Source organism: Amblyomma mixtum, chromosome 4, assembly GCF_055824585.1.
Source record: "Amblyomma mixtum isolate Tamu chromosome 4, ASM5582458v1, whole genome shotgun sequence".
NCBI lineage: Eukaryota > Metazoa > Arthropoda > Arachnida > Ixodida > Ixodidae > Amblyomma > Amblyomma mixtum.
Window position 1 is genome coordinate 147,293,207 of NC_143015.1, and position 25,394 is coordinate 147,318,600.

The 25,394-nt window shown below is 43.8% G+C and overlaps 2 protein-coding genes across 12 annotated transcripts in view; both read right to left on the reverse strand.

The window, feature by feature from the left end:
- The window catches only part of LOC149348674 (uncharacterized), a 60,421-nt gene extending 46,718 nt beyond the window's left edge, over positions 1–13,703 (reverse strand). For 3 of the 11 annotated variants that reach the window (XM_089588246.1, XM_089588242.1, XM_089588249.1), the window contains exons 1-20: positions 13,612–13,703; positions 13,371–13,466; positions 13,108–13,203; positions 12,845–12,940; positions 12,582–12,677; positions 12,319–12,414; positions 12,055–12,150; positions 11,216–11,311; positions 10,329–10,424; positions 10,075–10,170; positions 9,820–9,915; positions 9,563–9,658; positions 9,308–9,403; positions 9,054–9,149; positions 8,797–8,892; positions 8,542–8,637; positions 8,030–8,125; positions 7,775–7,870; positions 6,755–6,850; positions 1,635–1,730 (exon numbers count right to left, since the gene is read on the reverse strand). In XM_089588246.1, the coding sequence (XP_089444372.1) occupies positions 1,635–1,730; positions 6,755–6,850; positions 7,775–7,870; positions 8,030–8,125; positions 8,542–8,637; positions 8,797–8,892; positions 9,054–9,149; positions 9,308–9,403; positions 9,563–9,658; positions 9,820–9,915; positions 10,075–10,170; positions 10,329–10,424; positions 11,216–11,311; positions 12,055–12,150; positions 12,319–12,414; positions 12,582–12,677; positions 12,845–12,940; positions 13,108–13,203; positions 13,371–13,466; positions 13,612–13,678 (1,891 nt within the window). In that variant the 5' untranslated portion in view covers positions 13,679–13,703. The remainder of the gene's footprint in view (positions 1–1,634; positions 1,731–6,754; positions 6,851–7,774; positions 7,871–8,029; positions 8,126–8,541; positions 8,638–8,796; positions 8,893–9,053; positions 9,150–9,307; positions 9,404–9,562; positions 9,659–9,819; positions 9,916–10,074; positions 10,171–10,328; positions 10,425–11,215; positions 11,312–12,054; positions 12,151–12,318; positions 12,415–12,581; positions 12,678–12,844; positions 12,941–13,107; positions 13,204–13,370; positions 13,467–13,611) is intronic. The other 8 variants (XM_089588250.1, XM_089588252.1, XM_089588253.1 and 5 more) reach the window with 6 other exon arrangements.
- A 136-nt stretch (positions 13,704–13,839) lies between these two features.
- Positions 13,840–19,279, reverse strand: LOC149348676 (uncharacterized). Its single transcript, XM_089541822.1, has 6 exons — positions 19,200–19,279; positions 15,378–15,473; positions 14,667–14,762; positions 14,403–14,498; positions 14,139–14,234; positions 13,840–13,970 (listed from the first exon to the last, which is right to left on the reverse strand). The coding sequence occupies exons 2-6, from the start codon at positions 15,442–15,444 to the stop codon at positions 13,840–13,842; spliced, it is 486 nt and encodes a 161-aa protein (XP_089397948.1). The 5' UTR covers positions 15,445–15,473; positions 19,200–19,279.
- Positions 19,280–25,394: the final 6,115 nt, after the last annotated feature.

Below are 25,394 nucleotides of genomic sequence, written 5' to 3' on the forward strand. Positions count from 1 at the left end.
CAGAAGAGTGGATCATTCATCAGCTTCAATGTAAAAATATCTCACAATTTTCTAATTTTCAAAGTTTATGTCCCAAATTGTGGGACATCAAAAAACCCGACAGGTTTAATAGAGTAGCATTGCAATGAATTTAGATGTTATCACTTACCAACGATTTTGTTTTTTGTAGTCTCTAACTCTGCATACTTTTAACTCGCAACTCAGGAGAAATCCGAATTCCTCATTTATGCAGGCGGTCGTTAGTGCTTCCGCTGCCCAGATCGCACTTTTGGAGTTCACCCGAACCGAAAAGGTGCGTAAAGTTGAGGAAAGCCACGCCTAGCTAGAGCGGCCATGTGGCATGTACTCGTGTTTCTGCGTGTCTTTTCGTGCGTGCGTGTAGCGTAAGTGGCTTTTGTGCCAACAGCACAGCAGACGAGGGATAGGACCGCGCCTTCTCTCTTTCCTGTTTAGAGTACCTTTCAAAGCAGCGCTATGCTTGTGCTTAGCGTGCAAGCGTCTACTTCGGGTGTGCCTCACACGCTGCCATGCGTGCATCTGTGCAAACAAGTCGCCTTTTATCCACACTTATGCTACGCGATTCGCAACATCGCGAACTCTATTTCCTCTCTGTGTGACAACACTGACTATCAGGTACTTGTGGTCACTTGCGCCCTCCAAGCAACGCAACTATTTTACAAGGCTGATTTCAATCTTTTGCATGTCCGCGAGGTGGATGAACCCTGAAGAACCGTTCGAAGTGAGCCAATTTGAATTCAGCTTCAGTGCATATTGGTGGCTCGTTGTCGCAAACTCTTTTGCAAGTGTGCTACACAAAATGTACCTATGAAAAGCAACAACTAACAGATGTCACTATAATTTGGGTTAGAGAGTGTTACTCTCACAATGCTTTCTGCTCTCTAAGCAGTCATGATCAGTAAAACAAATTCACCTAGGATATACTCAAATCTACGCACCTCTAAGTCGAGGTGATCAGTATCTAAATATGTAATTTTCATTCCGCAATCAAGCGCAGTACACACGTGAACTCTAAAGTTGAAGGGATTCACATGCATCTACCTCCCTTTTACCCAACTTTCGGGCTTATAACTGGGCCTTTCCTTGTAAAATGGCATATTTGCTTGCACGTTACGCTATCCTTCTGGCCTGACTATGTATTCCATTCTGGCATCCCGTTAAACCAGCCAGAAAACTACAACGGGGTGCTGGTAGGTTTGTCTCCTTTGAATAGATTACAACATCCGTGTCACCAACGCCGTCTGCACAGAACTTTGTAGGCATTTTTCACCGCCTGTCTTGGGGTCCCGCTTCACAAGATGGTAATGTATGTATTAAAGAAGTGATGACGACGACAGTGACGTATGCGCCTAGATAGGGTTTGGATCCTTCAGTGCCTCGCTCTTATCGATATGACTAGAAAAAGAAACTGCAGTTCAGGTATAACTGAAAGACGCACAAAAACAGCATCTCACATCGATTATTTAAACTACGTTCCTTAGAACCAGCGCGCAGCAATATTTATAAAAGAGGGCTTCACAGTAATCGCAACGCTATATCGCCTAGAGCCAAAATCAAGCACCATGCTGTGAGCTTGTAGCAGCTGGTTTATGAACATGAAAAAAATACTCGCTTACCTGAACAAACAGCCTTCCCGTCTTCAACACGGCATATTTCGCCAACCATCATGCACTTTTTGGTCATCTCAGCGTCACAGTTTGCGTCCTTTCTGTCTGTTGCGAAAATAAGGATGCACAGAACAGCGTACTGTACGCGCTGTAGTTTCAAGCATGGGCTCACCTTTAATTTGGCCCACCATTACTAAGCCCAGCACTGGGGATACTCGACTATCCTGGGAAAAAACAGCGCCGGCTAACAGTGGGCTGCCTCTTTAGTCAAAGTACAGATTTTACGCTATAACATCTATTCTCTGTTCAATGCTACTGTCTGTGATAAAAACCGCGTGTGAAAGAGCGCAACCCGGGTGTGACTGACGCTCGCGTAGGCGAAGAACCTCATATCATACAAGGCAAGCCACTGAGAGTTTGATGGGATAACATGAGAGCTTTCGTCACGCCTAAACCCCGCCTATATCCTGCATCGCGAAAATTTCCTGATTGGTCGACACATGCCACGTCACGTTGTGACGCCATCACAGAATGCGCACCGAGGCAGGAGGTAACTTTGCCACTAGATTGTGAGCAATCTGCCCACCGTGGCAGGTGTCATAAAAATTATTGAGGGCTCGCGATAGGTCACGTGAACTTGTGTCGTCATGACAACATGCCCACTTTGTTGTGAGCAACCCAGTTTCTAGACAGAAACGTAGACAAAGAATGGAAATGAAATATTAGAAAAAAATCCGAAACTTTGATAAAAGAATGTTATATTGAGAGCATAGCGTTTACCTGCGACTGCATTCAGCAGTCTGAATATGGTGGTTTATGGACAGACAATTGCAAAAAAACTGCCGCAATCACACATACAAGTTACAGCAGATGCTACGACAAATCAGAAATCTGATGCTATTCCATTCCACGCTCAAGGTGACTGAAGTGCCCCTATAGCTTCTCTTTACCTAATTTCTACAGTATTTCAAAGAATGCTTTTATCAGAGCATCCCACTGTACATAACGCCTGCCACGAATATTTTATTAGCGATATACCGCAGATACACTGACAAGCACAGAAGCAGGAAGGAAAGGCGCTAAAATTACAAGTGTTTTCACGCAGTCACTGCAACGGCCACAATCTGATTGCATTGGCAGGATTTCCGAACGTCGCTCAGCCAGTGCTGCTAAGCTTCGCGGCTTATACTGCTCTAATGCGAGGCGACAGATTCATTAAATTTTTGATGCAATGGATGATGGTACGCGCCATTTTTGAATGTTCAAAACCATGCAGGATGTTCTGCCAGTCAGAGGAACTAGAAACGACTGTCCCAAATTCATGTCATCACACTGTCACAACTAAAAACTAAACGCGAAGAAAATACCGGCAGCGTGCACTTCCACACAATAACGTATGTCAGGGAGAATTTTGTTCTGTTTCTTAGCGCGAGTCGCGGGGTTGTGTCGTTCTTGATGCCGCCTTTCTCGGTTGCGTTCTTGGAGTCCGCAAATAATTTCACAATCTGCCATTGTTGCTCTTGTAAATGGATGAGAGCGTTGTCAAAGTGCTGGTATGCAGCTTTTTCTCTCATCCCTCAGGTCTTCGAAAGAAAATGCAATAAATGAAATTAAATGGTGTATATTGCTCGAAAACCCTTTCTTTGGACATGCTCTACAATTCTGGACAAAAGCATTTTTGAGCTGTAAATCGTTTACGATCGCATTTTCTCATGTTATGAAAGATATCACTACAACAACCAATATATGCCGATCCCCCGATGGAAGTCCTGAATTTTTTTTCTATTAAAGTTTTTGCTATCGTGAAAAGCGTTCCCCATTGGTTTTCCATGGGAGTGTTAACTGTTTGATGCGATCGGTGGAAACACTTTTTCAAAAAAAATTGTTCTACGTAAAAGATTGGAGCATTACCTTCGTTATTTCCATAAAAATATCTTACGATTTTTCAAATTCGAAATTTTTGTCCGAAATTGTTGGACGTGATGTAGAGAAGGCCACAGGGGAGGAGTGACTATAATAGTGTCATTTGTCCAAACAGTTTGGCCGCACGACGGTGTGGCTGGCCGCCTACCACGTTTCTCTCTACATGGCTACGTGACTCCGTCGCTGGTGCAGCAGGCGGCCGCTAGGAAATTCATTCGGATAAACATGAACTGGTTTTCCTTGGCTTTTGAATGTTGAAACTTGGCAATTATAAACATGCCTTAGATATCGAGTATGGATAATACACTATATTTTAAGAGAAAACTAAGAATTGTAATCGAAGACTATATAACGCTGAGTGTTTCCGCCCCATAGATTGCAAAAAAAAAGTTATCAGGTGATAAAGTTGAGAAAACTTCAAGCGCTTGTAGGGTGAAGAGAAAACAACATTTGCATCAACGCGTTATTCCACATTATTTAGGTGGCGCAAGCGCCTGTCGAAGTATAGTAGCCAAATATTTGTGCTTTCCGGGTCGTGTAAAGGAAACCGTTGTCATCTGCGAGAAACTAGACTGCGCAAACTGCTATATCTGTGAATAAACAAATGTGAAATTTAAAAAAAAAAAACGTGAGGAGCTCGATGGGAGGTCATATTTGCTTGTACTGGTTGCGCAGACTCGGCTGCTGTGTCGGTACCAGCAAGTGCGGAATGATGATAAAACTTTGCCATGATATAGCCAGAGAAATAATTTAGGCGAGAAAACAGACAGACAGACATTCGTGCCTAGGCAAGGCGTTGCTGGCTTTCTTTGAAAAAAAAAATCGATTTTAGATGACGCATAAGGAAGAAAAAAAGCTACGGGGACGCTTAAGTAACCTAAAAAAATGGAAAGCGATACCATTAGCTTTCACATTTGTCGCAGCTTCTGATGCATGTTCTGTCTATATTTGATTAAGCTTGTTTCCAGTTTTTGGCCCATCAACCGCCATTTTCGGCTATCAGCTGTATATGAGGCAACCGCTAATCTGTGGCGGTGCCGACATTGGTATACAGTATCCGATTTTTTAGTGTGAAAGCAGTACTTAACGGTGTCAAACCCAAACAAGAATCTTGTCTAAAATCTTGGAGTAACGGGGGTAAGCCGGGTTTAGTTAGCAAGAGCGCCTCGCCAACTGTAACCAGTGGGAGGAGGGCGGATGCCAATAAAGCGTTGAGCATTACCAAACAATGCGCATTTCGTTGCCCTTGCACTTGGCAAGCACGCATGGAGAACGTTTTTCAGCTCAGGCTACTCACAACGTGCCCCCTTTGGCTGTCAAATTCAAAGTGAGCAAAGCTCGTGAACGAATCAGCAAATCGCAACATCTAAGTAGCGCATACTGACCAGAAGACATGAGTAACGCTGTTATTAGCCACGTGGACACAGATTATTTCAGCTACGACACACACTTGCGTGCTACATAATTCCCTACAAGCGTCAGTCTCCGCTGAAATATTACAGCCCCTCACATGGTGTTGTTTAGGCGATAAAAATTAGTTCTACTCCTACCGTTGTGAAGTATGTATAGAAAACACTCCCGGCACCAAAACATTTCATCATCATGAGCCTGACACTCCAACAGCAGCAAAAAAGGCCCCACTCATATATCTTAAACAAGTTCTTGGCTAACAGTCGCCAACCTAATCCGGGAACTTCCTAATCTCATGGGCATACCTAGCTTTCTGCCTCATCTTGCTATGCTTGCCGTTTCTTGGAATCTGGACCGTTACCTTTATCAGGCTTCGGCTATCCTGCCTTCGCATCACATGAAGTAACACTGCTTACTCATTCTCGATTTCCGTTAGGATACCAGAAACTCACGTTTGTTCCCCGATCGACTATACTCTCTTCCCGCCCCTTAACTAACACCTATAAATTTCAGTTGCATACATCAATGCGTGAAGCTCAATTTAAGTTGATCCATTTTCGTTAGCCTCAATCGTTCAGTACTATAGGCGAGTGTCAGTAAGATGTACTTTTTGAAATAGTTTTCAAATGAGGGATACTGGAAAAATACCAATGCACATACTAGATACCTACCACCCCAATCTTAGTCTCCTACGTATTTCCCATCCATGTTACGAACTTACCGTCATTTCCAGTAGTAAGTAGATGCATTCCCTCACTACTTCCAGCCCTTCACTACCTATTGTAGTTTTCTGTACCCTTCCAAGACTGTTGAACAATGAATTTAGTTTTCTGCATATCACTCTCTAGATCTGCCCTTTTTTTTAAATCTTGTCCTCAGCTGTTCTAAATCCATGTCTCTGAATACCTCCTGCACACATGCGGTGAATATGGGTCGAACGCTCTCCTCTGCGTGCTCAACAATTATACTTGATTTTAATGTTTCCTTTAGCAAGACACTAAAATCCTAAAGTAAAGATCCTAACGACTATAAAGTAGACGCTAAAGATCCAAGCAAGAATTTATATAAGCGGCTATTCTAATTCTGAATAATAGACCATAGACCCTTCTAAGTACTAATTAAAAGCCAGGTATGAAATATTAAGCACCATTCTTTTAAAAGCTTCGTTTTAAATGCTTAGCAATGCTGACAAATTTATGTACCGCACTACATAGAGCCGCGCAAAGATTTGTTGAACATTCAATTCTGCAGTTTTGTCCCGCACTTACCAGTCATTTCCTATGCAAGACCCCTTTTTATACTTTGTGATGTCAGTTTATGATAAAGATCCCCAGGCCATCGAAATTATCCGAAGCCCTCCACTACAGCACCCCCGAAACTCGAGTCGCTGTGAAACGGTCAAAAAACCATCAAACCGAAACTTTAATTTTATTTCCGAATTCTATTTTGCGATCATTTCTTCAGAGAATATTACATGTTCGGCGCCACGACATGAGCGATCCAAATGATAGCACTTGTAAACCATTTCTCCTCGCTTTCAATAATGTTGTTGATATCTCCAATTAGATTTTCTAAAACTGGCAGTCTATTTAGCACGTTACGATCATTTCTTCATTGCAGCCTGACTGGTCTGCACCTGAATACGTGTGAAAAAAGGAGAATACTAGTCTTCAATGTTTCTTCACATAGGCAAACCCAATTCCTTATATCTATATTCTTGAATATAAAGCAAGACCCTTCGAGCAAACTTTCCTTATGGCATTAAAAAAAAAGTCTCTCGAACGGTCTTTTTATACCTTTGCACATTGCAACCCCGCCTTCAATCTCGCATCTCTTGCCATCTGCTTTGCACATTGCGACCATTTCTTCATTGCAGCCACGCTGGTCTGGACCTGAATACGTGCGAGAAGACAGATTCCAAAGTTAAATTCTTTCTTTCACATTGGCACTTCATTTCTGCAACCATATAAATGAATACAAAACATCCCGCTTTGAGAAAATTTCTGTGATTGCATTGTTGAACGAAAGCAACTCAAATGTTCTCTCCTATACCTTTGCAAATGGTGACCCCGCCTTCAATCTCGCATCTCTTGCCGACTAATTTGCACTTTGCGATCATTTCTTTGTGGCAGGCAGGTTGGCCCGGAACTGAATACGTGCGAGAAGAGATACTACAACGTACAGTATTTCACTCACTTCAGCCGACGATATATAAATTCATATGTATGATTAGAAAACATGATGATTCAAGCAAATATTTCTAATTGTATTGTTGAACAAATGTAGCTCGGAAGCTGTTTTGTGTACGTTTGCAAATTGCGACCCTGCCTTCAATCTCGCATCTCTTGCCGTCTGCTTTGCACTTTGCAATCATTTCGTCATGGCAACCAGGCTGGTCTGGACCTGAATTCGTGCAAAAATAAAGATAAGGTGTAGTACTTCTTTAACTTTGCCAGACTCGATTTATACGTTCACAGTATGATTAGAAAACTTGCCGCTCCAAGCGAATTTTTCTGATTGTGTTATTGAACAAAAGTATCTCAAACGCTGTTTTGTGTACCTTTGCAAATTGCGACCCCGCCTTCTATCTCGCATCTCTTGCCATCTTCTTTGCACTTTGAGATCATTTCTTCATGGCAACCAGGCTGGCCTGGACCTGAATTCGTGCAAAAAGAATGATTACAAGGTGTAGTACTTCTTCCACTTTGCCACACTCGATTTATACGTTCACAGTGTGATTAGAAAACTTGCCACTCCAAGCAAATTTTTCGGATTTTGTTGTTGAACAAAAGTATCTCAAACGCTGTTTTGTGTACCTTTGCAAATCGCGACCCCGCCTTCTATCTCGCATCTCTTGCCATCTTCTTTGCACTTTGCGATCATTTCTTCATGGCAATCAGGCTGGTCCTGACCTGAATACATTCGACAGGAGAGATTACAAGGTTGGAGTATGTATTTGATTTTGGCAGGCTCGATTTATACATAACATATATGATTACAACACATGCCTCCTCAAGCAAATATTTGTGATGTATCATTGAACAAAGCATCTGAATAGCTGATTTGTGTACCTTTGCAAATTGCTACCCCGCCTTCAATCTCGCATCTCTTGCCGTCTGCTTTGCACTTTGCAATCATTTCTTCATGGCAACCAGGCTCTTCTGGACCTGAATTCGTTCAGAAAGCGAGTATACAACGTCTACTACTTTTTTCACTTTGCCAAACTCGATTTATAAGTTCGCAGTATAATTAGAAAACTTGCCGCTCGAAAGCCAATTTTTCTGAATGTATTGTTGAAAAAAAGTATCTCAAACGCTGTTTTGTGTACCTTTGCAAATTGCGACCCCGCCTTCAATCTCGCATATCTTGCCATCTTCTTTGCACTTTGCGATCATTTCTTCATGACAACCAGGCTCTTCTGGACATGAATTCGAGCGAAAAGAAATTACAAGGTCTAATAGCTCTTTCACTTTGGCAGACTCGATTTATACATTTATATATATGTTTAGAAAATATTATGCTTCGAGCAAATTTTTCTGGTTGTATTGTTGAACAAAAATATCTCAAACGCTGTTTTGTATACCTTTGCAAATTGCGACCCCGCCTTCAATCTCGCATCTCTTGCCATCTTCTTTGCACTTTGCGATCATTTCTTCATGGCAATCATGCTGGTCCTGACCTGAATACATTCGACAGGAGAAATTACAAGGTTGGAGTATGTATTTGATTTTGGCAGGCTCGATTTATACATCACATATATGATTAGAGCACATGCTTCCTCAAGCAAATATTTGTGATGTATCATTGAACAAAGCATCTGAATAGCTGATTTGTGTACCTTTGCAAATTGCTACCCCGCCTTCAATCTCGCATCTCTTGCCGTCTGCTTTGCACTTTGCAATCATTTCTTCATGGCAACCAGGCTCTTCTGGACCTGAATTCGTTCAAAAAGAGAGTATACAACGTCTACTACTTTTCTCACTTTGCCAAACTCGATTTATAAGTTCGCAGTATAATTAGAAAACTTGCCGCTCGAAAGCCAATTTTTCTGAATGTATTGTTGAAAAAAAGTATCTCAAACGCTGTTTTGTGTACCTTTGCAAATTGCGACCCCGCCTTCAATCTCGCATCTCTTGCCATCTTCTTTGCACTTTGCGATCATTTCTTCATGACAACCAGGCTCTTCTGGACCTGAATTCGAGCGAAAAGAAATTACAAGGTCTAGTATTTCTTTCACTTTGGCAGGCTCGATTTATATGTTCACAAAATGATTAGAAAACATGATGCTTCAAGCAAATCTTTCTTATTGTATTGTTGAACAAAAGTATTTGAAACGCTCTTTTGCATACCTTTGCAAATTGCGACCCCGCCTTCAATCTCGCATATCTTGCCATCTTCTTTGCACTTTGCGATCATTTCTTCATGGCAACCAGGCTGTTCTGGACCTGAATACATTCGACAGGAGAGATTACAAGGTTGGAGTATGTATTTGATTTTGGCAGGCTCGATTTATACACCACATATATGATTAGAACACATGCCTCCTCAGGCAAATATTTGTGATGTATCATTGAACAAAGCACCTGAATAGCTGATTTATGTACCTTTGCAAATTGCTACCCCGCCTTCAATCTCGCATCTCTTGCCGTCTGCTTTGCACTTTGCGATCATTTCTTCATGGCAACCAGGCTCTTCTGGACCTGAATTCGTTCAAAAAGAGAGTATACAACGTCTACTACTTTTCTCACTTTGCCAAACTCGATTTATAAGTTCGCAGTATAATTAGAAAACTTGCCGCTCGAAAGCCAATTTTTCTGAATGTATTGTTGAAAAAAAGTATCTCAAACGCTGCTTTGTGCACCTTTGCAAATTGCGACCCCGCCTTCAATCTCGCATCTCTTGCCATCTTCTTTGCACTTTGCGATCATTTCTTCATGGCAACCAGGCTGTTCTGGACCTGAATTTGTGCGAAAAGGGATTACAAGGTCTAATAGCTCTTTCACTTTGGCAGACTCGATTTATACATTCATATATATGTTTAGAAAACATTATGCTTCGAGCAAATTTTTCTGGTTGTATTGTTGAACAAAAATATCTCAAACGCTGTTTTGTATACCTTTGCAAATTGCGACCCCGCCTTCAATCTCGCATCTCTTTCCATCTTCATTGCACATTGCGATCATTTCTTCATTGCAACCAGGCTGGTCTGAACCTGAATTCATGCGAAAAGAGAGATTACAAGTTCTCGTACTTTCACATTGGCAGACTCGACTTATACATTCATATATATGCTTAGAAAACATGATGCTTCGACCAAATTTTTCTGATTGTATTGTTGAACAAAAGCCTCTCAAACGCTGTTTTGTATACCTTTGCAAATTGCGACCCCGCCTTCAATCTCGCATTTCTTGCCATCTTCTTTGCACTTTGCGATCATTAGTTCATGGCAACTGGGCTGGTCCGGACCTAAACACATGCGAGAAGAGAGATTACAAGGTTGGTTGCAGCATTTCTTTCACTATAGTAGACTCGATGTATACATTCACAAAAATGATTACCAAACATGGCGCTTGAAGAAAATTTTTACGACTCTATCGCTAAACAATTTTTTTATCGTTGAAGCATATCTAACAAATCACAGCTGTCAAAGAAGTACTAAAAAATGTTCCTCTTCTCATGAAAACACGCCGCTACCATTTTCAGAAATGACAAAAATGTTTCCATTAATATTGGCGTTTTCAAAAAATATATTCACGCCCATATGACCACCAATTTGGACGCCGCAAAACAAAAGAAGAATTCTTGGAGAATATTCAAAAGCAGTCAATTAACCTGCTGTAGAAACTTCTGAATGCAAATAGTTTGGTTGTAACGCCACTGGACAATATTTATTCGACAATTCATCTAGAACATCACCTATGCTTTCCTGTTCATTTCACATTTCTTTCAGCTCTTTACCGCATCCGGGTCTTTTAATCTTCTGCACATCAAGGATAGGAAGCATCATTTTCTCGCAATTGTCACTATTCCTATAACTTAATTACTACAGCATAATCATTCCTTTGGCGCAGCTCTGCCGTGCTTCATTTGCTCACAAAGAAAAACAAATATTTTATGCTTACCACAAGACGCATGACATCATAAAATGTTACAAAATTAAGAATATACAATGCATAATGTTCAAAGGTGTTGTTATTTGCACGAAATTGATTTATTTCACTTAAATCCAACTATCCAAAAACGCTAGCCCGACTCACCTCTACACATTGCCATCCCGTCAACAATGTCACATGCCTTTCCTTCGGCTTTACATTTTGCTATCATTCCTTCGTCGCAGCTCGGCCGTTCATCACCTGCAGATGAATGCGATAGGTCAGAAGAGCATAAGCGACCCTCTGAGGTCACCGCTGACAACCAGTCCAGCAGTTTTCTGCTCTAGTGGAAAACTAGTGTGCTGGCAAACACAGTGTACTGTGTACTCTTAGCACAATGACTAACAGTGTACTGGCTAACTAACGCTGTACTGTGCCTGGCGGTGCTTAAGCATTTCAACATATCCTTTGATGGCGCGTGCAATTTCAATGAGGAGGTGGCTAATGGTTCGAACGTGCCAATCAAACCTATCTATCCTCCCAAACCCGAACTCCACCACAGAGGACTGGGAGGTGGCCCCGCTTGGCTGTCAACACCTCAAGACCCAAAAGGCATTGGTTCAACGGACACGGGTGGCGTTGCTTGCCTGTGGCGTCCAGGAATACGAGCTCCACCTCGTATTGTGAGGGGAAAGGGCCAATGGTGCCTTCCCCTATCAACTCTCTGTAACACTTTAGTAGAGGACGAACGCTTTTAACTACACTACTGCATGGTGGCGCTCGGCTGCTGACCTGAAAGACGCGGTTTGGATCACGACCACGGCGGTGGAATTTCGATGGAAATGAAATTTAGACAGCCGTGTACTGCGTGGTCTCAGTTTACGTTGAAGAACCCCAGGGGGTCAAAATTTGCAGAGCCCTTCACAACGCCGCCCTTCATAGCCTAAACTCGCTTTAGGACGTTAAACACCCAGAAACTTAAACTACACTGGATAGCTACTCACCTTTGCAAATTGCCATCCCGTCAGCAATGTCACACGCCTTTCCTTCTGTTTTGCATTTTGCTATCATTTCTTCGTCGCAGCTTGGTGGTCGTTCACCTGGTCACAAAGAACGACATATTCGTTACGCTTGCCACTAAATATCTGACAAACCGAAATAATACGAATAACTTATGATGCTACAGTAATCATAAAAAGTGCTCTCAACTGCAATCAATCGAGGTATTTCATTTCAATTCTGCTGCACTAAACGGGAGCCCTGTTCACCTTTGCACATTGCCATCCCGTCAACAATGTCACATGCCTTTCCTTCTGCTTTGCATTTTGCTATCATTCCTTCGTCGCAGCTTGGTCGTCGGTCATCTGGTCGCAAAAAATGACACATTTCATACGCTTGCCACTAAAGGCCTGACAAACCGAAATAATACAAATAACTCAGACGCTACGGTCATCACAAAAAGTGTTCTGAAATACAATTAGTCGATGTATTTCATTTCAGTCCTGCTGCCCTAAACTGGAGCCCGACTCACCTTTGCACATTGCCATCCCATCAACAATGTCACATGCCTTTCCTTCTGCTTTGCACTTTGCTATCATTCCTTCGTCGCAGCTTGGTCGTCGGTCATCTGGTCGCAAAGAATGACATATTTCATACGCTTGCCACTAAAGGCCTGACAAACCGAAAGAATACAAATAACTCAGACGCTACGGTCATCATAAAAAGTGTTCTGAAATACAATTAGTCGATGCATTTCATTTCAGTCCTGCTGCCCTAAACTGGAGCCCGACTCACCTTTGCACATTGCCATCCCATCAACAATGTCACATGCCTTTCCTTCTGCTTTGCATTTTGCTATCATTCCTTCGTCGCAGCTTGGTCGTCGGTCATCTGGTCGCAAAAAACGACACATTTCATACGCTTGCCACTAAAGGCCTGACAAACCGAAACAATACAAATAACTCAGACGCTACGGTCATCATAAAAAGTGTTCTGAAATACAATTAGTCGATGTATTTCATTTCAGTCCTGCTGCCCTAAACTGGAGCCCGACTCACCTTTGCACATTGCCATCCCATCAACAATGTCACATGCCTTTCCTTCTGCTTTGCACTTTGCTATCATTCCTTCGTCGCAGTTTGGTCGTCGGTCATCTGGTCGCAAAGAATGACATATTTCATACGCTTGCCACTAAAGGCCTGACAAACCGAAATAATACGAATAACTCAGACGCTACGGTCATCATAAAAAGTGTTCTGAAATACAATTAGTCGATGTATTTCATTTCAGTCCTGCTGCTCTAAACTGGAGCCCGACTCACCTTTGCACATTGCCATCCCATCAACAATGTCACATGCCTTTCCTTCTGCTTTGCACTTTGCTATCATTCCTTCGTCGCAGCTTGGTCGTCGGTCATCTGGTCGCAAAGAATGACATATTTCATACGCTTGCCACTAAAGGCCTGACAAACCGAAATAATACAAATAACTCAGACGCTACGGTCATAATTAGTCGATGTATTTCATTTCAGTCCTGCTGCCCTAAACTGGAGCCCGACTCACCTTTGCACATTGCCATCCCATCAACAATGTCACATGCCTTTCCTTCTGCTTTGCACTTTGCTATCATTCCTTCGTCGCAGCTTGGTCGTCGGTCATCTGGTCGCAAAGAATGACATATTTCATACGCTTGCCACTAAAGGCCCGACAAACCGAAATAATACAAATAACTCAGGCGCTACGGTCATCATAAAAAGTGTTCTGAAATACAATTAGTCGATGTATTTCATTTCAGTCCTGCTGCCCTAAACTGGAGCCCGACTCACCTTTGCACATTGCCATCCCATCAACAATGACACATGCATTTCCTTCTGCTTTGCACTTTGCTATCATTCTTTCGTCGCAGCTTGGTCGTCGGTCATCTGGTCGCAAAAAATAACACATTTCATGCGCTTGCCACTAAAAGCCTGAGAAACCTAAATAATACAAATAACTTATGACGTTTCAGTAATCATAAAACGTGTTCTGAAATACAATCAATCGAGGTATTTCATTTCAACCCTGGGGCCCTAAACTGGAAGCCGACTCACCTTTGCACATTGCCATCCCGTCAACAATGTCACATGCCTTTCCTTCTGCTTTGCATTTTGCTATCATTCCTTCGTCGCAGCTTGGTCGTCGGTCATCTGGTCGCAAAAAATAACACATTTCATGCGCTTGCCACTAAAGGCCTGAGAAACCGAAATGATGGAAATAACCTATGACGCTTCAGTAATCATAAAAAGTATTCTGAAATACAATCAACCGGTGTATTTCAATTCAATCCTGCTGCCCTAAACGGGAGCCCAACTCACCCTTGCACATTGCCATCCCATCAACAATGTCACATGCCTTTCCTTCTGCTTTACATTTTGCTATCTTTCCTTCGTCGCAGCTTGGTCGTCGGTCATCTGGTCGCAAAAAATAACACATTTCATGCGCTTGCCACTAAAGGCCTGAGAAACATAAATAATACAAATAACTTATGACGCTTCAGTAATCATAAAAAGTCTTCTGAAATACAATCAACCGGTGTATTTCAATTCAATCCTGCTGCCCTAAACGGGAGCCCAACTCACCCTTGCACATTGCCATCCCGTCAACAATGTCACATGCCTTTCCTTCTGTTTTACATTTTGCTATCATTCCTTCTTCGCAGCTTGGTCGTCGTTCATCTGGTCGCAAAGCATAACAAATATTTTTTTTTCTTAGTACTTAGAGCTTCACAAAATCAAATTGTTCCAAACTGGCTATGACACTAGAGCAATCCTTAAGCGTGTTCTAAGATTCAATGACTCGATTTAGCGTTTCAATCTTATTTCACTAAACTGGACACCAGCGGCGGCGGTTGAGGTGGTGAAAACATATTCTAGGCTATAAAACGACAGGAGGTATGCTTGGATCAGCCGGTAAGGAACCGTGCACATAGAAGCACTAGGTCGAGCTCCCTCTTTCGGAACACCACTGACGATGGCCGCCGCCCGGGCGCGCCCGACTAAGCTTTGTTGGGCCTGTAAGTCATGACAGCCGAGCAGACTGGCCTCCCAGTCCTCACGGGCTGGTTTGAGGTTGGGGAGATTATCCGAATTGGAGGGACAGGCCAGCATCATGTGATAGGTGTCCGAGGACACCGCTCTACAGTGCGAGCAGCTGCCGTTAAGGGCGTGGTCAAGATTTTTTCTGCTGCCGGGCACAGCAATGTGTTGGTAACAAGGCAGAGAAGGAGCCACTCGTCGGCCTTCTTGAGGCCTTTACATGGGCGAGGGTAAAGGCGATGACTATCTGCTCACCTTTGCACGTTGCCATCCCGTCTACAATGTCACATGCCTTTCCTTCGGCTTTGCATTTAGCTATCATTCCTTCGTCGCAGCTGGCTCGTTGTGCATCTGCACTTCATGAATAGAAACGATTCCCTCTTTGTATTTCCGGACATATCTCACACATATTTTTTATCTCAATAATGAAGATAATAGAATACGTAAAGCATTTAAGCAAAAGCACTTTCAAAGACGTCAGAACAAAGTAGATGCGCATATTAATGCGCCGTGAAAATTTTTCTTCTTGAAAGTAAACAATGCTACATATTTTGACGAAGACATTGAAATACATTCTTTGTCTTTCTGCGAAGGTCTTGTAAAAGATCGCAGTATCAATAAATAAAATGTTACCGCATACATGCTCCTGCCGTATCCATGTCCCTTCCGCAAAGCGACTTACGTACCATGTCAGTGCTGACGACTTTATCATTACTGCGGCGGCTGCTACTGGCAATGGCGCACTAACTCTCTCACTTCTGAGTGGAAACCTCAGCCGCGCCGTAGGGAACACGAGGAAGCTGGGAGTTAAAGAAGCGAGAAAGAGGTGCCGCAGTGCCGGGCTCCGGAATAATTTCAACATCCTGGGGACCTTTAACGTGCACTGACATCGGAAATTACATATGCGCCTTTTGCTTTGTGCCCAGCCATTCAGTCACAGCACGACGTTTCTTTGAGAGGTGTTCCAAGCTTCGTTCTTTCGACTGCACTCCGCAGCAGGTAACGGCAAAGCTAGCGCCAGGCACGTACTGTAGGTGCGGGGAATTTCACGTAATAATAGGGAAGCGCGCTCCAATCTGAGGCGACGAAAGTAGCACGAAGCACGCTGCGCAAGGCTAGATCAGGACGCTGAGGGCGCTTACGTGCCATTAAGCCTGAGGGTTTCATCATCGTCGTCATAATCTTCAACGTCATCAGGGCACTGGGGCACGAGTACAGTCAGCGATGAGTCAGCGCTCGTGTGTGTGTCGTTTCTTCGTGTGTCTGTATTTTTTCGCGCCGTTTCATCCTTTTAAAGTTTCTCGCCTGCTTTTAGAGTGCGCTGAAGCCGAGGGGCAGAGCTAACACGGCGGTGTTGTAAATGACGCGTCCGAAGAAGCAGGAGCAATGGCTACTTGATTGACAAATAAACCCGCTCTCTGAACTGTGCTGATCCATATCGTGGCCATGCAGATTGTCCTCGACGCGTTCCCAAACGCGAGCATTATATTCGATGATCAAACTAATAGCACTTTTAGAAGCGAGCACTGTAAACACCTTTTCAACTAAGCAAATCAAAACTTTAAGAATAACTTTATACATTTCTCTTTTAGTGAAAAATTCAGGGGGCACTTTGACTGTCTAAAGTGCGTAGAGGCGAAAGCGTTTTCCGCACCACTTTGACTGCTTCTGTGGCACTGGTTGTGTCCATGTAATTGAGTACTAATTACTAAGTGATGACAAATCAGTAATTAATGGTTAAATACTGATTTTTGCCTGAATACTAATTAACTGCGAATTAATGACACTTAAGCTTCGCCTTTAGAAGTGGAACGCGACAGCGCGTTATAGCGCTGCCAGAGAGTCCACGGAACACCACCACCCGTTCGGCGCGATGCCTTGTCGTTTGAACGCAACGCTTTTTGAGGAAAGGAAATGGCGCAGTAATTCTCTGTCATATCGGTGCCCACCTGAACCGCACCGTAGAGGAAGGGAGGAAGTGGGAGTGAAAGAAGAAAGACAAAGATGGCCCGTAATGAAGAAAATGAAAATTGTATTTGAGGAAAGGAAATTACGCAGTAACTGTCTCCCATATCTCGTTGGACACCCGTCAAAATTTAAGGGGGGGGGGGGGGGCACTTTTTTGACCTAAAGTGCGGTCACTGATGTGTGGTTACGATGTTAAGCTTCGCCTCTAAGAGTGGAACGCGACAGCGTCTTGCAACGCTGCCAGGGAGTCCATAGAACACCATCGCCCATTCGGTTCTACGCCTCGCTCGTCGGTAAATTGGTTTTTGAGGAAAGGAAATGTATTTCTGTCTCATATCTCGGTGGACAGCTAAACCTCGCCGGAAGGGAAGGGAGGAGGATGGCAGTGAGCGAAGACACCGTATCCACTAGACGCGCCTTTCTTCATTCCAAACCATCGAGCTGGCATGGCGGAGTGGATAGCATGCTCGTCTCGCACTCCGAAGACCGGGGTTCGATTCCCAAGTTCGAGCAATTTCTTACTCGGTTTTATTTATTTATATGGCCTGACTAGAAAAGTTAATTAGGCTAATTGGGTAATTAAGCAATTAACTAAGCTCAGTCCCACTCTCTTGGAGCATCACTATATGATCCCTTCAATTGGTTGCATGGGTTACTAGCCAAAGTACAATTGGCCCCGTTTGAAATTCGCGCACTGCGACGTCACGACCGTTTCCACCAATTGAAAAGCGTGACATTTTCTGTCGACAACTGCTGCTTACAACGATGAGACATTAAAGGCTTCCGCCTTAATATTAAGGCGAAAGCCTTTAATGTCTCATATTAACGCCTTAATATTAAGGCGAAAGCCTTTAATGTCTCACGTTGTAAGCAGCAGTTGTCGACAGAAATGTCACGCTTTTCAGTTGGTCGAAACGGTCATGACGTCTCAGTGCGCCAATTTCAAACGGGGCCAATTGTACTTTGGCTAGTAACATGCATGCAAACAATTGAAGGGATCGTGTAGTGATGCTCCAATCAGGTGGGACTGAGCTTAGTTAATTGCTTAATTACCCAATTATCCTAATTAGCTTTACTAGTCAGGCCATATAAATAAATAAAACCGATTAAGAAATTGGTCGAGCTCAGGAATCGAACCCCGGTTTTCGGCGTGAGAGACGAGCATGCTATCCACTCCGCCATGCCAGCTCGATGGTTTGGAATGAACAAAGGCGCGTCTAGTGAATACGGTGTCTTCACTCACTCTCATCCTCCTTCATTCCCTTCCCGCGAGGTTTAGGTGTCCACCGACAAATGAGAGACAGATACATTTCCTTTCCTCAAAAAACAATTTACTGACGAGCGCGGTGTAGAACCGAATGGGCGATGGCGTTCTATGGACTTCTTGGTAGCGTTGCAAGACGCTGTCGCGTTCCACTCTTAGGGGCATCAGTGACCACACTTTAGGTCAAAAAGTGCCCCCCTGAATTTTGTGAGACAGTTACTGCGTAATTTCCTTTCCTCAAATACAATTTTCATTTTCTTCATTACGGCTCCTCTTTATCTATCTTCTTTCACTCCCACTTCCTCCCTTCCTCTACGGTGTGGTTCAGGTGTCCACCGAGATGACAGAGAATTACTGCGCCATTTCTTTTCCTCAAAAAGCGTTGCGTTCAAAGGGCAAGGCATCGCGCTGAACGGGTTGTGTTCCGTGGACTCCCTGGCAGCGCTACAACGCGCTGTCGCGTTCCACTCCTAAAGGCGAAGCTTCAGCGTCATTAATTAGCAGTTAATTAGTATTCAGGCATTAATAAGTAATTAACCATTAATTAGTGATTTGTCATCACTTAGTAATTAGTACCCAATTATATGTGACGCCACCGGTGCCACAGAAACAGCGAAGGTGGTGCGGAAAACGCTTCCGCCTCTACCCACTTTAGACAGTCAAAGTGCCCCCTGAATTTTTTTCTATTCTTCTTTCCGAGGCACGGTCGCTATACCGCGTTCACGATGTACTGAAGAATCGCAGATGACCAGGCATACACGACATTATCTTTAAGACTCGTACGTTGTGGTGAGTGTCAATAATTTCATTCCATCTCATTTGCACACAGCTATTTCCTTTCTCACCTTTGCATATTGCAATTCCGTTTTCAATGTCACATATCTTTCCTTGGGCTTTACACTGAGCGATAATTCCTTCATCGCAACTTGGTCGCTCATCATCTGCATGCAAGGCATACCCGAGGTTCAGTAATTGTGGCCGGTGGCAAGAAAAACAAAAAAAAATGTTTCGATTTGTGAATCAATATTGTCAAAGATTGTACTGGGTCCAACATTTTACGTTCTAACGGGAAAGCAGCCAAAATTATGGCTTACCTTGGCACATTGCGAGCCCTTCTTTAACCACGCATGACTTTCCTTCTGCTTTGCAGTTCGCTATCATTTGTTCATCGCAGACAGGTCTTTGCTCATCTGCGCATAAAAGGCAAGCATGAGAAAAAAGCTTTCTTTTGTTTATAGCTCAGACAACTAATTTCCCATAACAAGGATAAGAATGAAGTAGTTCAACGACAGTAATTCAATAAGGATGAAATAATTTCAATACTTCGTCGTACCAAGTATTCTTTTTATTCCATAAACATTTTTGTGTATGTAATCATGAAAGATAAAGACCGTGTACTTGTTGCAGTTCGGGTGTGCAGCATGGCGGGCATTATGTCCGGAGCAGCCGGTAACAAACAGACTATCAGTTAACTATTAGTAGCTCATGAACTGTTCATGTTTTGGTTTGGTTTCGTTTATGTGGTTTAACGTCCCAAAGCGACTAAGGCTATGAGAGACGCCGTAGTGGAGGCTTCAGAAATTTCGACCACCTGGGGTTCTTTTACGTGCACTGACATCGCACAGTACACGGGCCTCCAGAATTTCTCCAAAGAAATTCAACCGCCGCGGCCGGGATCGGACCCACGTGTTTCGTGTCAGCAGCCGAGCACCATAACCACTGAGCCACCGCGGCGGGTGTTCATGTTTTGATTTTAGTATATGATGTTATGTGGTTGAATCAGACGTAATCTCAATTTTCGCAAATTTCAAAAACATCATTGTTGTTCGAGATACTGAGCGTATAATTAGGCGCACAAAAGGAGTTAATGTAGAAACCGACGCGCCAAATGCGCCAGAAGGAGGGTGGCCGCACATTACGCCGCACTAACGCGTCTAAATGCCAAGCACACGGACTAGGGTTCAATAGGACAGGGGGCAACCGGTGATTTTCTCTGAGCGCCTCCAGAGATAAATCTGCGTGAAATGGGGCAGGCGCTCCATGAGCAGAGCTTCACTGTCAAAAAACGATGTTGTGCTTCGGCCATAAATTAAGAAATTAATGGCGCGATCGGCATGGCAATGTAGCCGGGCAAAAGCATCGGCGTGGCCCGCTAGAGGAAGCGAGAATGCCTCCTTTCGCGGCCTTATCCGCAGCGGAAACTCCATATAACAGGCGTCTCCTTGAAAACGCCGAGTAATAGAGTCAAGAGCACGTAACGAGGAGCGCTACATGTTAGGTGTGCCTCTCTCATAACTTAGAATGTTAGCGCGCATATCTCTTGTGTATACTCTCATCGGGTTGTTGTGGCCGCGTAGCTCCACGCTTGATATTTCAGACCATTACGCCGATTTAGAAATTTAAAAACCTGTTCAGCTGTAATTGTGAACGGGACCAATTCGGCAACACAATCTTGTACCTTAAAACAAAAATATTAAACTGATTATTTCGTAATATTTTAATGGAGGTATTTAACGTACGACCGCGGACATTATATCCACTATGTCATCCAATCGTCCACAAACTTGTCTAGAGCGCCTGTATGGCACATTCTGTTGTGCATTATGATAGTCACTGCTGTCTGGCGGGTCCGATATAGCTTTTAAAGACATCAAAAGTTAACCAAAACTAACGAGAATGTACATGCACGATGAAGTTTCGTTTTCAGCTCAAGGCCACTCGCAACTGACCCAACTTCATGCGCCGTTCCAGCGCTCTAGACAGGTTTCTGGACGACTGTACAATCCACCTACGAAGTCCGCAAAGCCTTTTCTTTTATTACTTATTTTATCATTTAGATATTTGAAAAAGCGCCCGTAATGTCGGAGCGTATTCGCGTATTCTAGCGTGAGAGTAAAGTATACAACCGCAGTATCTTGCCCGTTCTACCAATGGGGTCGATACGTGGAATCTAGCGAACTTGGTTTAAGTTAAATTGAGCGCATAAACCCTAAAACGTATTTTCTGCCACCCTACATTATATCGGAACGGTGCGATAATGAATGGAAAATACGCGAGAAGTAATGTCGTACTGCTGCTTTCAGCACTCTTTCTTTCCGCATACCACCAATAAATAGAATAAGCTGCCTCATGCTGTTGTTAAGTGTCGGGGTCTGACAATGCTTTTAGAACACTGTTGTCGAGCCTGCGGTGTGCGTGAATGCTCACTTAAACTTTACCGCCTTTTCTCTGTTTTGCATTGGTGCCACCAGTAAACCTGGCATGTGTGTACACAGTTGATGCCACTACTTTCTTTATATTTTCTTCTTTATTGTCGTGTATCACTGACTGGGTGGCCCATGTTGTTTGTTTTACACGCATGTACGTATCTACCCCCCCTGCAATTATGCTGTCACGGCACCGCAGGAAATTCAAATAAATAAACAGACAGCAGCGTAGGTCAAGGAAGAAATGCGCCAACGACATTCTTGCCAAAATTAAGAGCGAATGGGCATGGGCAGGGTACGTAATGCGAAGGCAAAATAACCATGATGTGAACAGCGCGAACTACAAGGGACAAGAAAAGAAGGGACACAGGACGAGCGCTGACTCGCAACTAAAAGGTTTATTCACTGAAACCTTCTTATATGAAGAAACAACACAAAAAAAAAACAAAAAAACCATGAAACGCAACATTCGTCAGGTGCTCCCGAGAAAATTCATCTCCCTATCGCAAAGGAAAACAGATGGTTTACTAACGCAATTCAGTTGATCCCCTGCGATGTGAAAAGCCTCGACAACTTCTCGTGTCGTCTGATCACTGTGGGTGTATAGTACACGTGTTTGATTGAATAATGCAGTGCATTTTTTCTTTTTCTTTTTCATGACTTTACATTCTAGACAATGTTTGACCAAATGTGAAAGGTCATCACCAATGTTTAAGTTGTTCCTGTGCTCTTGTAGGCGCTTGTTAAGGCAACGCCCGGTCTGACCAATGTAACGCGCTCCACAGGAAAGGGGTACACTGTATACAACACATGTTTTACAGGCCACAAACTTATCCCTGTGCGCAACGCCACATCCTTCTTTTTTCGTCTTGGCCTCTTTCTTTCTTTCAATGGCAGGGCATATCTGTTTGAGTTTGACGGGGGCTGAAAGGAACACGCCAACTTTGTACCTACTTGCTACGTTCTTTAGTCCGTGGGAGACGCGGTGTACATATGGCAAAACGGCAAATTTCTTCTTTTCAGGCTAGACGTCTGTCGTAATCGGAGTGGCATGACGCTTTAATGACTGAATTAACCGAGAACACGCCCCTGCTATCATCTGGTCTTGATATCCAGCAAACTTAACCCTAGACAACTGGGTCTGGAAGCTATCTTGAATGGTGTGATGACAGGATTTGGTCAAAGCACTTCGCAAGCAGGAACTGATTATGCTATTTTTTACCAATTTGGAATGACCAGAGTGAGAATTAAGAAGTGTCTTTGACGACCTCGGGTTATACTTCCAGCAAACATGGTTCTGCTCGAAATGCAGCCGCAAGTCTAAAAACTGCAGTTCGTCGTTAACTGGTGCCTCAAAAGTGAACTATAACCCCGACCCACACTCCCTGAACACTTTTAGAATGTCAACCATTCGAGCCGGAAAACGCCCACGTTCTACAAAAATAAGATAGTCACCGACATATCTGACGGTCTTGATATGTAGGCCAGACAGGTTCTTTTCCAGATCCCTGTCAACGTACAACAGAAAAATGTCACTTAGGACCGGAGCGACGCTGGACCCAATGCACACTCCTGATTTCTGCGCAAATAGCTTGCCTTGCCACCCTATGAAAGTGGAATGCAAATAAAACCGTACCAGTTCTAGGAAGTTTTCCACAGACATTCCGCATTGTGTTACGAACGCCACTTCGTCATTATCATCTGTAATGTACCTTTTCACACGCTTTAACAGGCAGTCATGTGGAAGGCTATAATACAGGTCTGTGACATCGATACTGAAGGCTGCACAGGCACTCGGGTTGTTCTCCTTTAAGAAGGACACGAGGGCGTCGGAATTGGGGATCTTGAGAGGGTCGAATGCATCCAAGGACGAAAGATGCTGTTGCAGAAATTTTGACACGTGGTGTTGCCATGTGCTCCTTTCCGATACAATCGCTCTGAAGGGTACGTCAACTTTATGTGTCTTCGCGGTGAAAAAGATGTCCAGGTGCAATTTCTTGCACTGCCCAACCTGCTTGGCCAAGCGTTCGAGGCCGAGACTTTCGGCCTCGAACGCTTGGCCAAGCAGGTTGGGCAGTGCAAGAAATTTCACCTGGACATCTTTTTCACCGCGAAGACACATAAAGTTTACGTACCCTTCAGAGCGATTGTATCGGAAAGGAGCACATGGCAACACCACGTGTCAAAATTTCTGCAACAGAATCTTTCGTCCTTGGATGCATTCGACCCTCTCAAGATCCCCAATTCCGACGCCCTCGTGTCCTTCTTAAAGGAGGACAACCCGAGTGCCTGTGCAGCCTTCAGTATCGATGTCACAGACCTGTATTATAGCCTTCCACATGACTGCCTGTTAAAGCGTGTGAAAAGGTACATTACAGATGATAATGACGAAGTGGCGTTCGTAACACAATGCGGGATGTCTGTAGAAAACTTCCTAGAACTGGTGCGGTTTTATTTGCATTCCACTTTCATAGGGTGGCAAGGCAAGCTATTTGCGCAGAAATCAGGAGTGTGCATTGGGTCCAGCGTCGCCCCGGTCCTAAGTGACATTTTTCTGTTGTACGTTGACAGGGATCTGGAAAAGAACTTGTCTGGCCTACATCTCAAGACCGTCAGATATGTCGCTGACTATCTTATTTTTGTAGAACGTGGGCGTTTTCCGGCTCGAATGGTTGACATTCTAAATGTGTTCAGGGAGTGTGGGTCGGGGTTACAGTTCACTTTTGAGGCACCAGTTAACGACGAACTGCAGTTTTTAGACCTGCGGCTGCATTTCGAGCAGAACCATGTTTGCTGGAAGTATAACCCGAGGTCGTCAAAGACTTCTTAATTCTCACTCCGGTCATTCCAAATTGGTAAAAAATAGCATAACCAGTTCCTGCTTGCGAAGTGCTTTGACCAAATCCTGTCATCACACCATTCCCATTCAAGATAGCTTCCAGACACAGTTGTCTAGGGCAGGGGTTCTCAAACTTTTTTGCTTGGAGGAACCCCAAAAAAATTCAATAAGTACCACGGAACCCCCCCCCCCCCCCTTACCCCGCTTTCACTTACCAGAAATGTTGTCGAGTGCATTTTTGCAAAGAGAGAGTTGCAAAAGTTAAATGTTTATTGCGCCGATTAATACAAATACTAATGTGATGGGTGGTACTGCTTCCCTTTTGAGAGCAAGTCAAAGCGTGGCTCAGCAGCACTCAGAGCCAGTCTCATATCAGCTGTCGGGTCAGGGCCAGTGAGGGTTCTCGCGGAACACAAGAAGACAGCCCGCGGAACCCCTGTGTTCCGCGGAACCCAGTTTGAGAACCCCTGGTCTAGGGTTAAGTTTGCTGGATATAAAGACCAGATGATAGCAGGGGCGTGTTCTCGGTTAATTCAGTCATTAAAGCGTCATGCCACTCCGATTACGACAGACGTCCAGGCTGAAAAGAAGAAATTTGCCGTTTTGCCATATGTACACCGCGTCTCCCACGGACTAAAGAACGTAGCAAGTAGGTACAAAGTTGGCGTGTTCCTTTCAGCCCCCGTCAAGGTCAAACAGATATGCCCTGCCATTGAAAGAAAGAAAGAGGCCAAGAAGAAAAAAGAAGGATGTGGCGTTGCGCACAGGGATAAGTTTGTGGCCTGTAAAACATGTGTTGTATACAGTGTACCTCTTTCCAGTGGAGCGCGTTACATTGGTCAGACCGGGCGTTGCCTTAACAAGCGCCTACAAGAGCACAGGAACAACTTCAACATTGGTGATGACCTTTCACATTTGGTCAAACATTGTCTAGAATGTAAAGTCATGAAAAAGAAAAAGAAAAAATGCACTGCATTATTCAATCAAACACGTGT

What these genes read in the sequence shown, in the direction of transcription:
- LOC149348676 (XM_089541822.1), bottom strand. Translation starts at nt 15,444, where the DNA reads ATGATAGCTAAATGCAAAGCCGAAGGAAAGGCATGTGACATTGTAGAC. An exon ending in TGGGATGGCAATGTGCAAGG is followed by an intron (nt 14,235 to 14,402) that starts GTGAGTTGGGCT and finishes TTTTGCGACCAG; the next exon opens with ATGACCGACGACCAAGCTGC. An exon ending in CGGGATGGCAATGTGCAAAG is followed by an intron (nt 13,971 to 14,138) that starts GTGAGTCGGCTT and finishes TTTTGCGACCAG; the next exon opens with ATGACCGACGACCAAGCTGC.